The sequence below is a fragment of the Rhinolophus sinicus genome, chromosome 17 (assembly GCF_057876585.1).
Source record: "Rhinolophus sinicus isolate RSI-liver-muscle chromosome 17, RSI-T2T, whole genome shotgun sequence".
Classification (NCBI taxonomy): Eukaryota; Metazoa; Chordata; class Mammalia; order Chiroptera; family Rhinolophidae; genus Rhinolophus; species Rhinolophus sinicus.
In genome coordinates, this window is record NC_142517.1 from 190546084 (window position 1) to 190559670 (window position 13587).

Sequence of the window (13587 nt, forward strand, 5' to 3'; positions counted from 1 at the left end):
ATACACCACAGGAAGGAATTCAAAGACACGCTGAGTAAACCAAGAAAGCAGTGGCTTTATTAAAAGGAGGAGAGGATAGTACACTCCAAAATAGCGGGAGTGGACAGGCCAGGAGAAAAGCAACTGTGCCAAAGAACAAAGAGGCTTAGGATTTTATTCTAAAATGAGAGCACAAAATATTCAAGTTTTAGGGGCGGTGTTATAGGTATTCCTAGGTGGGTCCTCACTGACTGCTCCTTCCTGGTGGGATTTGAGATTCTCTTGTCTTTATTTGCCTCTAGTCAGAACTGTCATGGCAGTACAGATGGTGGAGATTTTCCCTGTCTGCAATGCTAATAATAATAGAATCCATTATAATTAAAGTTCACCTTGAGGGACAAGATGGCGTCCTGTACTGGGCCCCTGTAATCTAGTTTTGGCTGGTCTGGTAGTTGCACTTTTTCTTAGGGATAATCTCATCTCCCTCCTTTGTTTTCCGCACTTCTTCCTTCTCTTCCTCCCCTTTCTCCCCTTGGCTCTATTCTTTCTGCCTGTGGAACAGCTTAAGAAAGCTGTTGGTTCAATGTTCAGGGACATTGTTGCCAAACAAGAGCTTGCAGTGACACTCAGAAAAGTCTGGGAAGTCTGGTGTGACTCCATCTCTCTCACCCTAGGGCCTCTGATAGTAATGCTGACAATTCTTTTTGTCAACAGATATTCTCAGAAAACACATCTAGGTAAAATGAGGAGGAAAATAAAAATTTTCTGTCTGTAAACTCTGCTTTGTAAACCTTGAATTGCCTTTTCAGATATTTGTATTTTTTTCTTGTTTTAATACTAAGAATTGATAGTTTTTAATAGCCAAAGTTAGTATAACATTACACACAATGAAACTCAAAATTTAGTTACATATACATTGCCTAATACATGCTAAATACTTTTTAAAATTTAAAATATATATTATTTGCCTATATTAGTACTTCAGATTAGAAACATTGAAATTAAGATATGTAATATCCAGTATCACTTAATCCTTTTTTTAATTGTCCTGCCAAATAGTTGCAAAATTAATATCTTTATTGAAATTTGTTATGTCTATTGCAAAAACAGAAGTAAGTTCCTTGGTAAAGTTTAAGCAAAATCTTTAGAGATAATTTTAGAGCTGATAAAAATTTTAAAAATCCAGTCATTTCTATCTTTAGGATGCATAAGTATATAATATAGCTTCAGCTTTTTAATTTAATTTTATTTTTTTGTATAACCAGAATTTTATTTAGAAGAAGAAAATGGTTCATAATTAAGGGGCTGAAAACTTCATATTCTCAGAAGGCATCATCTGAAATGTCCATTGTCTGCTGAAAACTTTCTGTTGATAAGATTTGACATATACAGTTTGAAGTTTATTTGATCTATTTATTATAGTAGTAAATATTTAGTTTTGTCAGACTTGGCAAAAAAAATCATAGAAATACTTATTCTAAAAAACTTAAGTTCAAATTTAACTGGGCATATGTATTTTATCTGGCAGCCTTATGAGTTTTGAAGCTTCTAACTTGTTGGTTGTATTTTTTCTAGTATCTGTTTGATTCCTTTTTCTCACTGATGAAGAAAGGGAAAGGTACTACCATTACATCAGTTCTACCAAAGCCAGCCCTAGTTGCATCTCGAATTGAGGTCAGTATAAGTGGGCTTCTTTTGGATTTACGCATTTTGGATTTCCTCCATCATGTCATTAAATTTTTTAAACTGAATATGTAAACTTTTTCTTAATGTCTATGAAAGTTGATTGGTCATATTGCAATCTCCCATCATTTTAGCATCTAATTATTTGGTCTGTTCTTGATGATGTTCATTGGCATTTTTATGTTTTGATTAAAGATCACACTTTTTAAAGTATACTTCTTCTAGAATATTTGTAATAAAATAATGTAATAAAAATAAGGTTTAATTTAGTTTTGAATTTGATATATTTTCTATTGCTCAATAAACCATAGTCCTATCTATGCTTGAGATACAGTTCAGACTACAGAATCATTATAGATGATAGATTGTTTTTGTTTCAATGAGAAGGAATATTATTCAACATCGTGAATGGAATGATATTATTTGACTTTAAAGAGCAAATGGATAAGGATTAGTACAGCATAGGACTTCAATCCTTATTTGTCAGAATGTGTATGTTAATATAAAGTGTTTACCCATTTCTTTCATAGTTAAACCACACACCATTATTACATACAATTTAGAAGGATGTATGTGTATTTTCAAGTATATGTTACACTTTATGAAAAAGAATTGATTTATAAGTTTACATGAAGTAAGTTGAGTTAGGTGGTTTAAGGATTTCCATGACAGCCTCTTTTCCCGAAGTGAAGAGATTGGAAGTAATCCAGCTGTTCAATGTGGAGTCAAACTGTGGGTTTTCAGGAGTGAAAGAAGCCATTTACTATATAGTGTTTTTCTCAGAATATCAATTTATGGTCTTCAGATGCTTTTCTTTTTTTAAACGGTGAGAGGAAAGGTATAATTTGGGATTCCACATTGACTTGCATAGAGGAGGCACCTGATAAATATTTGTTGAAGCAAACCAAGTTTCCCAAGTCATTGTCTTCGCAGTGACCAAGAATATCTTTCTCTGAAGAGTTTGTTAGTTGTAGCTAAAAAATAAGCAGTATTATTATTTGCTTGAAATCATATATACAATATGTATGAATTTTGATATGTTGTCAAGACATGATCATTTTCATTTTATATTTTCTGTAAGTATATCTGACACTGAAATGTAAAGTAAAGGTGAAATGTAAACATGAAGGTATACCCATGTCCTCTTGCCTCCTGCATTTTCTTTTCATCAGTTAAAGAAGGCCAGGGGGCTTGTTTGTTTTTACGCCAAGCCTTTGTCCAGAAGAAACCCATGGAATATTGAATGGAATATACTTAGTCAATTAAATTTTGGGGGATTCCTTATCTGTCTACCGATCTATTTATCTATCTGTCTATCCAACCTTATCTAAATATATATTAATACATATATAAGTATTAACATATATGTATTTATGTAGTTATTTTTAGATATTTGTATGTGTTTAAATAAAATGTAGACCTCTTCCAATACTTTTTCACTTCAGTGAAAAAATCTTCATGATTTTTGGAAATTGCTTTGAAATTAGGGATGTTTAAATTCTGAATCTTTTTACTCATATATTATATATTTTCAAAACATTGTACTTTAAATCACCACATAACCCAGACAATATAGTTTGTCTTCCCCACTCTTGAAAATGCCTTATTTCCCCATCTTAATAATAAAAGCAATTCCATTTTCTTATTTCTTACAGGTTTCCAAAGTCCTTATCCTAGGATCGGGAGGTCTGTCCATTGGTCAGGCAGGTGAATTTGATTACTCAGGGTCTCAAGCTGTAAAAGCCATGAAGGTGAGAGAATATGATCTTTGCTAGAATTAATATACTCCCTTTAATGAGCCTAATTAGTATTGTGTAATTTAGATTTATGATACTACCTCTTTTCAAAGTCATTATAATTAATTTCCTTAACTATTTCTTACATGTCTTATATTAAAGAAGTTAGATCACAGACAAGATTTTTAACTTTCTCAAATGTGCACACCAGCAACTTAAGGTTAGATTGATCTTCAAAGTAATCTATGTTATCACCTATTTATATTGAAAACATATAAAGACACCTTTATAGATGTTACTCATTCCTTTTGAGACAGTGAGCTTTTAAAATATACTTGTCTTTTGTGTGAAACAGGGAATTTGGGCATCCTTGGTGCTCTCAAGTCCTTCAAATGTTCTACAGTATGCTTCAGGCATCTCGGTGTGATGTTTGAAATGGGAAACCAATTGGGGCAGCCAAAAATACAATGCCTTTTGTTCAAGTTTTAGAAGTGTCTACCTGTCACTAGGGGACCCAACTGTGACTTGGGTTGGATAACCTATCAGGGTGGTATGGTTGGATTTTCAAGTGGAAAAGAGGATTTGATACCCAAATTGGGAAAAACATCCTCCCTATTTCTTCAAAGTCTCTTGAGAACTCCCCAACCCTTATCAGAGTAAAAATTCCACCGTACATGTAAGGTATTTCTATTAAAAAGCTAACTTGGCTTCTCTTGGATATCCTGATTTCCCTAGGCCGTCCCCATTTTGGTGCTAATCAGGCCATTGGAGGCAAGGTCATCTCTCTGTGACCTTGCCCCGGGCTTTGCAGTGGAAAGCCATTCATCAGAGACCTGGCTAGGCGAGAAGGCAGCAGACAGCAGGAGACTAGAAATACAAACACAGAAAACAGTTGGACAATTTTTTTTTACTTTTTGTTTTGTTCAGTATTCTATGTACAAGATTTTCATCTGATAGATGCCCATTGAAAAAATGCAGGACACAGCCCCCAATTACCTGACTCTTCTTCCCATTTGTTTTTATTTTTAATACTCTTCTCCATACTCCTGGGTGTTCACACACATGCACATGTTTTTCATGTACGTTTTCAAAGCCTACTTATGATTTAATTTATCTTTAGATAGACAGTTTAGTGGATGTCCAATGGTTTATATTGGTTAGAATGCAGTGTAAGTGTGTTTTGGGTTTAGAACACATTTCACTAGCATATGATTTTTAAATTCTGTATAGTAGTTTTATACAGAATTAATATTTTCATACCTTGTATTTTTGAATGTGCTTTAACATCTAGTAGGTGAAATTACATATTTTAACTGAAGAATAGGAATTATTAGATATAGTATTATAGTTAATTCAGAGGTTAATAGAGACGAACTTATGAACTAAATATTTTAAAATAATTAGATTGTGCATGTATTATACACAGAACTATATTATAAAAAATGATGTAAAATGTATTAAAATTGTTTGAAATTATTCCAAAGTTTTAAAATGAATGGATACCCATCACATGCATATATGGGACCGTTTTCTATGTAATTTGATTTATAAAAATACCTATATCCATTATAAATCACATTCAGGGAAATACAAATATATTTAAGTCTGTTGGTACTTTTTTGTAGTTGCAAGATCTTCTATAACTTCTGTTTATGATGTGTTCTCAGTTTTGGACTTAATAATTTCAATTCCAACCCACATTTTAAATGCATTTGCTTATCTGTATGTATCTATTTAATATTCTGCTAATGCACTTAGAGTCTTTTTAAAACATTTCCTTAAAATCTTGAGAGATGACTCACATTGAGAAAAGGGCATAGGAGTTGAGTCATAAGACTTGAATTGGAGTCTTAATTTTGGATTTTATCAGCTATATGGTCTTTGGCAAGTCATTTAACTTTATCGAATCTCAATTTTTTCATCTGTACAGTGGAAATTTCTCCTGTAGTCTTGGTATAAAAATCAAATAAATTAATAAAAAAGTACATTTCAAGTTTTAAGGCACTATTTAAATTTAAAGTAGTATGAAATACATTTAATTTTTCATTCAGATATTCCCCCAAGGATATGTGGGGACTTCAAGGATGATTTCTATACTATTATCTGAATGTTTTGCTGACTTTTTAGAAGAGTTCAAAATTGACATGCTAATAGGTAAAATAATAACCATCTGGCCATGTTTTATAATTGTTATTTTGCTAGTGTCACCCTCATCCTGGTTTATAAAGCTATTATCCTTAGCAGCCTATATGAAGTATTATTTTGGTGGCCTCTCCAGATGTCAGGAGTAGATAAGGGCTATGAATACCTTCATACACACACACACACACACACACACACACACACACACACACAAATTTTTATTTTATTTTGCCATATGGTCATTTTCTTTTTATACAATGTGTATAAAACAGTTGTATAATGCTCTTTGTTGAAGCACTACAGCAGGCATGAAAATCCAAAAAAAAAAAAAAAAAAGAAAGGAATAGAAACCAGCAGAAGGCTCTCAGTGCTTCCAGCAAGAAGGGAACACATTATCCTGCATTTTAAATGTACACTCAATGTTGTTCTCCAACAAACATTATAAAGGGAAGCAGCTTTGATGTTGCCTCTAGTTCCATTTTATATTTTACTCATTTAAAAATTTTGGAATGTTCTTTTACGGTCAATTGAACTGTAAAGTTCAGGAGTACTGTAAGTCCTCACTTAATGTTATCAATACGTTCTTGGAAACTGTGGCTTTGAGCAAAACAATGTATAATGAAACCTATTTTATTATAGCTGATTGATATAAACATGAGTTAAGTTCCTATGGCATTTTTCTGGTCATGAAAGCATCATCATACTTATAAATAAAGCCCCTAAACACTTTTAATATTAAACATTGAAATAAATGTACTCTATATAGACATTTAAGAAAGATTAATAAAAACAAGTAAGATAATTATTTCCCAATCCACTTATTCTACTTCAGGGTCATGGGTGGCCAGAGCCTCTCCCAGCAGCTCAGGGTCCAAGGCAGGACTCAACCCTGGACAGGACTCCCTTCCATTCATTGCAGGGCCACCCACACCCACACCCATTATCACTCACATTGGGACAATTCAGACACACCAGTTCATCTCACGTGCACATCTTTGGGATGTGGGAGGAATCCAGAGTACCCAGAGAAAACCCACTCAAACATGGGGAGAACATGCATACTCCACACAGACAGTGGCCCCTGCCAGGAATCGAATCTTTTTTCTCATTAATGTTATAATAATACAACTTGAATGAAACAATTTGAGAACCTGCTGTGTTTGTGGACTTCTAATTGTATAGAAATCAAATTCTATAGAGCTCATCTCCAGATTTGCTTGATGCCATCAGTGGCAAGGAATTCAGGATGATCCTTATGAGGCAGGCGGTTCTTTTTGGATAGTTTTATTTTCAAGCAATTTCATCCTTTCACCAAATGTTTGTTTCCCTTTAACTTCCATTCACTAATCCTATTACTGATCTCTAAAGCCCACAGAATAACTGTTGTTACCCAAGAATGCCCTTCATTGGAATGTGGTAATTCTCTGTTTTAGACCATATATTCAGAGTCTGGAAACTTTTGTTTCTTCCAGGAAGAAAATGTCAAAACAGTCCTGATGAACCCAAACATTGCCTCAGTACAGACCAATGAGGTGGGCGTAAAGCAAGCAGATAGCGTCTACTTTCTCCCCATCACCCCTCAGTTTGTCACAGAGGTCATTAAGGCGGAACGGCCTGATGGGTTAATTCTAGGCATGGGTGGCCAGACAGCTCTCAACTGTGGTGAGTTCTTTTAAGTTTAATTGTAGGGTTTTGGCCTATATACTCAAGTATATTTTTTGTTTGGATCCACCTAATAATTGTGCAGCATGTGTTTATAAAAGTTTTTCTCTAATGTGTGAGGAAACAGCGAACAGCAGCCTGAAAATGTCATATGATGAATATTACAGACTAGCTGAAGGACATAAAGAAACTTTTGTTTTAATGCTCCAGGGTAGCCATGTAGGTTCCTTGGGTCTCCCTCCTCTATCCTAGGATATTGCTTTTCTGGTTACCAGTGAAGCCCTGAGAACTATTAGGAATGAAAAGTGAGAATTAGCATTGATTAGGTGCCACCGTACTCTTATGTCTTGGCCCTGCAGCATTTCACCTTCACGTATGTTTTCATAATAACATAGATCAATTTCCCTTCTATCCATCATGAGTCTGCTGGGTCCAGTGCTCTGTCCTCTTTAAAAATGCTTCAAATCTTTGGAACGAGATCATTAATGAGAGTATCATTGGCTAGTTGGGGTAAGCAGTTGGTGATGTAATTTATAAGACTAGTATAAAAGACTTAGCTAAAGTCCGATGGCAAATTAGTGAAAACACACAAAAAAACTGATGATTTTTTAACCCAGATAGATACCCATATCACCGGGATTATTTAAATAAAAGAATCTCATTATAGGACTGGACCTTAGAAGGAAAGGAAATACACTAAAATCTTATGGCTCACTCTAATCCTATGGTTTTTATTAACGAGGATAATGAAAATCATTTGGAGAAGGTGGAAATATAAGTAACACTAGCATCAGTAAAATATTTTATTAGAATGTCTTCATAATTTTTATTTCCTTTTTGTTTACCCTAAGTGCAACTTAATTGTGGATTGTGGTAGCTTCTTGGAGTTAAAGATGAAAAAATTTTGTATTAAGGAAGATATAAGAGTTTGAGATTTTAAAACCTGATTATATTTGATTTTTTCATAGGAGTGGAATTATTCAAGAGAGGTGTGCTCAAGGAATATGGTGTGAAAGTCCTGGGGACTTCAGTTGAATCCATTATGGCCACAGAAGACAGGCAACTGTTCTCGGACAAACTAAATGAGATTAATGAAAAGATTGCTCCAAGCTTTGCAGTGGAATCAGTAAGGAATCTTTGTTCTGGAGAAAAAAAACAGAAAACTATTATTTGTCTCACATTATAGGGAAAGTGGTTTGTCATGACTAAAAAAAATAGTTAAAATTATTATACTTGCATATATGTTCTTCCAGAAATGTATTATTACCTCAGAGACATTGCATATTACTTGCAACATTCAATACTCAAATGTTAGGGATAGGTATTAGTATTTTATTTTATGAAAAAAGAAGCATAAACCCGGAGAATAATTGATTTAACAATGCCACTGCATCTCAAATTTCCTGAATTAAAAGTAAGAATCATACCAAGTTGCAATGCCAAAATAATTTTTACCTTCTTCCCATGATCAGTCACACATCTTGTATGTGTGAATGATCTGCAAAGGTGAAATGACTGTATTTAAATTTTCTTATTAAAATGGAATAAACATTTTAAAATTAAATTATCTAGAAAAAAATGCCATTGAATCTAATCAGTAAGATTTACGAATGAGACATCTGTGGTTTAGATGTTGGAAGAGGATAGATTATTTTGTATTTCTGTTAATCATTTCCCACTGTATCCTGTGCCTATTGATAGGTACCAAGAAAAAGTCAGCGTTCTGTACATCTGTTTTTACCCCTGACTTTATTCCTGATTTCAAGCATATAGTCAGTGGAGTGGGAGTGCTGGAGGCAGTTTTTATTGTAACTTCCCATTAAAGAAATAGACAAATACTTAGGGATAAGGCAAGTACTGCTTGGCCAACTAAAAAGAGACTATGTATGTTTCAGAAAAGAGTGCTGTCAAGTACGTACTATGTTACAAATCTGTCAATCAGTAATAATCCCAGGATAGCTCTGCTGAACGTTTGGAAAGCTCCTGCCATCCTTTATTCTTTCATTGCCAGATTTAATTATATCCTTGCTTCCTCAGGATGAGAAACAGGCATATGGGAAAGGTGTAATTACATTCCCATTGGTAGTGTAATAATATTCCATGACAGAAAAATATAGCCACCATATGTTGTATTCTGTAAGTTAAAAAAAAATAAAAAAATCCAAGCTTCTGAGACTGTTCTCTGACTGAACTTGAGAAATGAGAGATCTCTCTAGATAATATTTCTAATGGCTGATGACAGTAATGCCAAGTTAGTTTCAGCAGTAGAAAACCTTGTTTCATTAAGAGATGAAGACTTTTAAACGGAATTTAAAAATTCAATATGGCTTCCATTCTCAAATTCATGATTATTGTTTCAGCTTTGACCATTGTTTTCTTTCTTTTTTTATTTTTATGCCGAAATAAAATTTAGCACAAAGGGGTAAAAAAAGAGCTTTTACTGTATGTTTACAAAAAAAAATTCTAGAATTATACTTCAAATTTGTAAAACAACAGTTGTTTTTCAGAAGGAGATGGAGGAATAATAGAACATTTTCATAGTCATTCTCCACAAATAAATGAATTGACTTTACTTGCCATACTCTACTTGTATGATCTTTTCTGCTAGTGTTGTCAGCTTTGAAACTTTGAGTCCTTGTTTTTGTTGACAGATTGAGGATGCACTGAAGGCAGCAGACACCATTGGCTACCCAGTGATGATCCGTTCTGCCTATGCCCTGGGTGGGTTAGGCTCAGGCATCTGTCCTAATAAAGATACCTTAGTGGACCTCAGCACAAAGGTATGTATGTTCATAGACCAAATTTGTACCAACTAAGAAAACTTGACTTGACATGCCCTTTCAATTAGAGAAAGTTATATAGACAAGAAACAACCTTTTCTCCATTTATTATATCCCTGTCACATTCTCTAAAAGTGTTGTACAAAAGATGACACCATTGAAAGGGAAATACAGTGCAATTCAATTATTTGTACTGGAACACAGCATTAACCAGACAGTCCTTGGTAAACAGATGGTGACTCTACCTGAAGGTCCACCTTTATTGTACCGTCTTTTGATTTCAATGCTATGAAGTCAATCCAATTTTACCTCCCTCTGCTTCCAAATCTGCTCCAAAACATCCATAATGCTAAAATATACTTTAGTGGTTAAATAAAATAGGAATATAATGCAAGTATTAAAGAGAAATTCTGAAGAAAGTTAAGCTATGCTCCAAGAAATAAATTAGTGATTAACATAGAAAACGTGAAAGCAAAGAGATTTGCCTGTACTGTATTCCCACAGAATAGAAGATTGTCTGGAAATCAGCAGTGGGGCTCCATGATTGCTCTTTGAACGAATGAATGCATGTGCAGCCAAGAGGCCCATGTAACGTACATGGATGGCAGTCATGAAAGTGAATCTGACAGAATTATTGTGAGGTTATTTTGGAGAGTGCTGAATAAATAACCTAAGCACAACCTATAGTTTTATCAGTACTTACTTTCTGAAGTGAAACAAAATGAGTCCCTTCAATTGTTGATGTAGGGTTTTGAGAACAAATAAATAAAATTACTATATTTAAATAACTACAATGACATACTCACACATAAACAACTTAGATTTAGTTTTTCTAAAGTTACCGAAACAAACCAAAAAAAGGGAAACAAATCCAACATATATGTTTCTTGTTTCCATTATGGACTTCTGAATCATGTATTTAAAAAAAAGAACATGTTTATGGAGGTGTAAGATTTTTTTCCCTTCTAGCATTCGATGTTCTCAATGTTTTTAACATTAGCATTAATATTATCATTACTGCCAACAGTGAAAATTTGTATTTCTTCTCTATTAAAAAAAATATATATATGTATATATATGTGTGTGTGTGTGTATGTATATATATATATATATATATATATATATATATATATATATATACATTTTACAGTATAAAAAACCATTCTGAATACTGAATTGTCTAAAAACATTTATGATGAAGGTAATTTTGGAATGGGATTGATTTTAATTATTTACATTCCTTTAAAACAATCAACAGTCTGCTGAATGGTTTTCTTTGTTGAAAAGCCTAGCTTTCCCCTTGAGAACAATTACTTGTTTCATTATATCCTAAACTACCCCTAGTCTCTTGAGATTATTTTGTGTACCATTAGAAACTGCATTAACTCACTCAGGTCCCTGAATTAATCTTTTGTATAAAATCTGATATTTGAAAGAAAAAAAAAAAAGAAGCTGAGGCAACAGTTGAAGATGATCTCAATGGTCCTTGTGCCCAAATATCCAGTATACCCCATTAGAATGCAAAAAGTTTTCCCAAATTCATACCCTCTGTTTCCCAGATTTCGTCTTTTAGTAGGCAATTCTAATGACAAATTAATCAGCATTATGGCTGCAGAGTTTCCTAACCACTTTGAAAACCCATCACGGGCAGCTGTGGGGACTAATGTGTTACATTTTTAATTGCACATGATGGAGCTTGTGGTGTTGACTGAGGTTAAAAAAAATAGTGTTGAGACACATTATGAAAAAAACGTATACTGAGTTATTTCATCTCACTACCTGCAAAAATTTGAAAAAAATTCAAATTACTTTCCCCAGTTGCATTCTCTTCTTTTCACTGCCATTGCATATCAACTACATTAAGAGATAAGGGGTATTTATGTCTTGGATTTTCAGCCACTAAATATCCTAAGGTCAGAGACTGCCTCTTTCATATTTTGAGTTCAGTTCTACCTACTGGTGGGTACTCAGTAAATATGAAATGATAATTATACTAATTCATATCTGTTTAATCAGGCACACATGATATATGACTCAGAGTACTTAAGCACTTAGTCAGTGATTAACCATAATAATAGTCGCATATGATTCTTCTAATTTCCAAGTTTCATATGCCATCTTGGCTAAGTATTTAGAACCATCATCATCTCTTTTCTTCTCCTCATCAACAGTAACTGACTTTTATTGTGAATGTCACTGTATGAAACACCCTCAGCTATTTTAGCGAAAGCCAGAGTCTTTAGACTTATTTTTCTATATTTATTCACACTTATCACATTTTCTGGTTTCACAGAAACCTAGCTGCTGAAATAATTTCATTTCCCTCTGCCTGATTGCTCAATTATTTTCTCTTTTTTCCTAAATTAGTTTGATTTAATGTCATATCAGCACTTGGAATGGCAAGCCTCAATAATGTAAATCAAGCATATTCACTGCATGATGCTATTCCTGGTACATCACTGATTTTCTGACGCATCGTGCCTTCTGGAGAGTAGATGAGGATGGAGACTAGGCTTGAGACCTCAGTACTGACCAGGGTATAGGTCAGAGCATTTTGTATAACATCCATGTTTAAATCAGCGCCTTTTCTTACTCTTTGACATATTTTGTCACCAATTTTCAGGCTTTTGCTATGACCAACCAGATTCTGGTGGAGAGGTCAGTGACAGGTTGGAAAGAAATAGAATATGAAGTGGTCCGAGATTCTGATGACAATTGTGTCACTGTCTGTAACATGGAGAATGTTGATGCCATGGGTGTTCATACAGGTAGGCACAGAATCCTCAAGAATCATAGTAATGCCTTCAGCTCATGTCTCTGATGGCCCATAGCTGTTTCCATTAAGTTCTTTTCTTTAAATTACTACTCTTAGCTGACAGTCTAGTGATAAACTTTTATATACCTGTAGTATTTTACAGTATTGAAAATACTCTCACATGTAATTTGATCTCCTGTGAAGTAAGGCAGATATTATTATCCTGATTTTATTTGAGAAAGTGGTCAAATATAAGCAATATAGTAAAGTTAAAATCTATAAGACTTGGTATTGAGAAGTAAGGAGTGAGGCTAAGAAGGCTTAAAGCAGACTGGGGTTAGTCACCAAGTGAACAACAACAACAAAAATAGCCACGAATAATAGAAATAGTTTCCCAGGAAGGGAAACTAATTAGACTAGAGGGCAAACATGATGACTTAGGATTTAGAAATGCTAAATTTGACGTATGGGTAGAATTCTCAAGAAGAGGATTAAGAATGTGGAACAGGAATTCAAGAAAAGGGGATAGAAACAATTTGATCCAAGTCATTAGAAGTCATTGGTATAAAGGAAATAATTGAAGCTGGAAGAATACACTAAGTATTCAAGGGCATAGGCATAGAAAGAAAGAGGGTAGAGTTAGAGACTGAACCTTGAGTAACATTTAGATTTACAGGGCAGGAGAAAGAGGAAGAATTGGTGTTGAAGAAAAAGACGGGAGTGATGGTTAGGAAGAAAATCAGGGGAGTACAGTACCAAGTAAACCAACGTAAGAGCTTTAGTTTTTGATGTATTAAATGCTATGAGAGGTCAAGAATGAAGTTTTAATATGGCTTTTGGATGTTCAAAA

The 13587-nt window shown here is 33.9% G+C and overlaps 1 protein-coding gene across 1 annotated transcript in view; it reads left to right on the forward strand.

The window, feature by feature from the left end:
- CPS1 (carbamoyl-phosphate synthase 1) overlaps nucleotides 1–13587 on the forward strand; it is a 117847-nt gene that overhangs the window by 34315 nt on the left and 69945 nt on the right. Inside the window, exons 12-17 of the mRNA XM_019727014.3 lie at nucleotides 1555–1653; nucleotides 3318–3413; nucleotides 7013–7202; nucleotides 8171–8328; nucleotides 9854–9982; nucleotides 12606–12750. Of these exons, the coding sequence (XP_019582573.2) occupies nucleotides 1555–1653; nucleotides 3318–3413; nucleotides 7013–7202; nucleotides 8171–8328; nucleotides 9854–9982; nucleotides 12606–12750 (817 nt within the window). The remainder of the gene's footprint in view (nucleotides 1–1554; nucleotides 1654–3317; nucleotides 3414–7012; nucleotides 7203–8170; nucleotides 8329–9853; nucleotides 9983–12605; nucleotides 12751–13587) is intronic.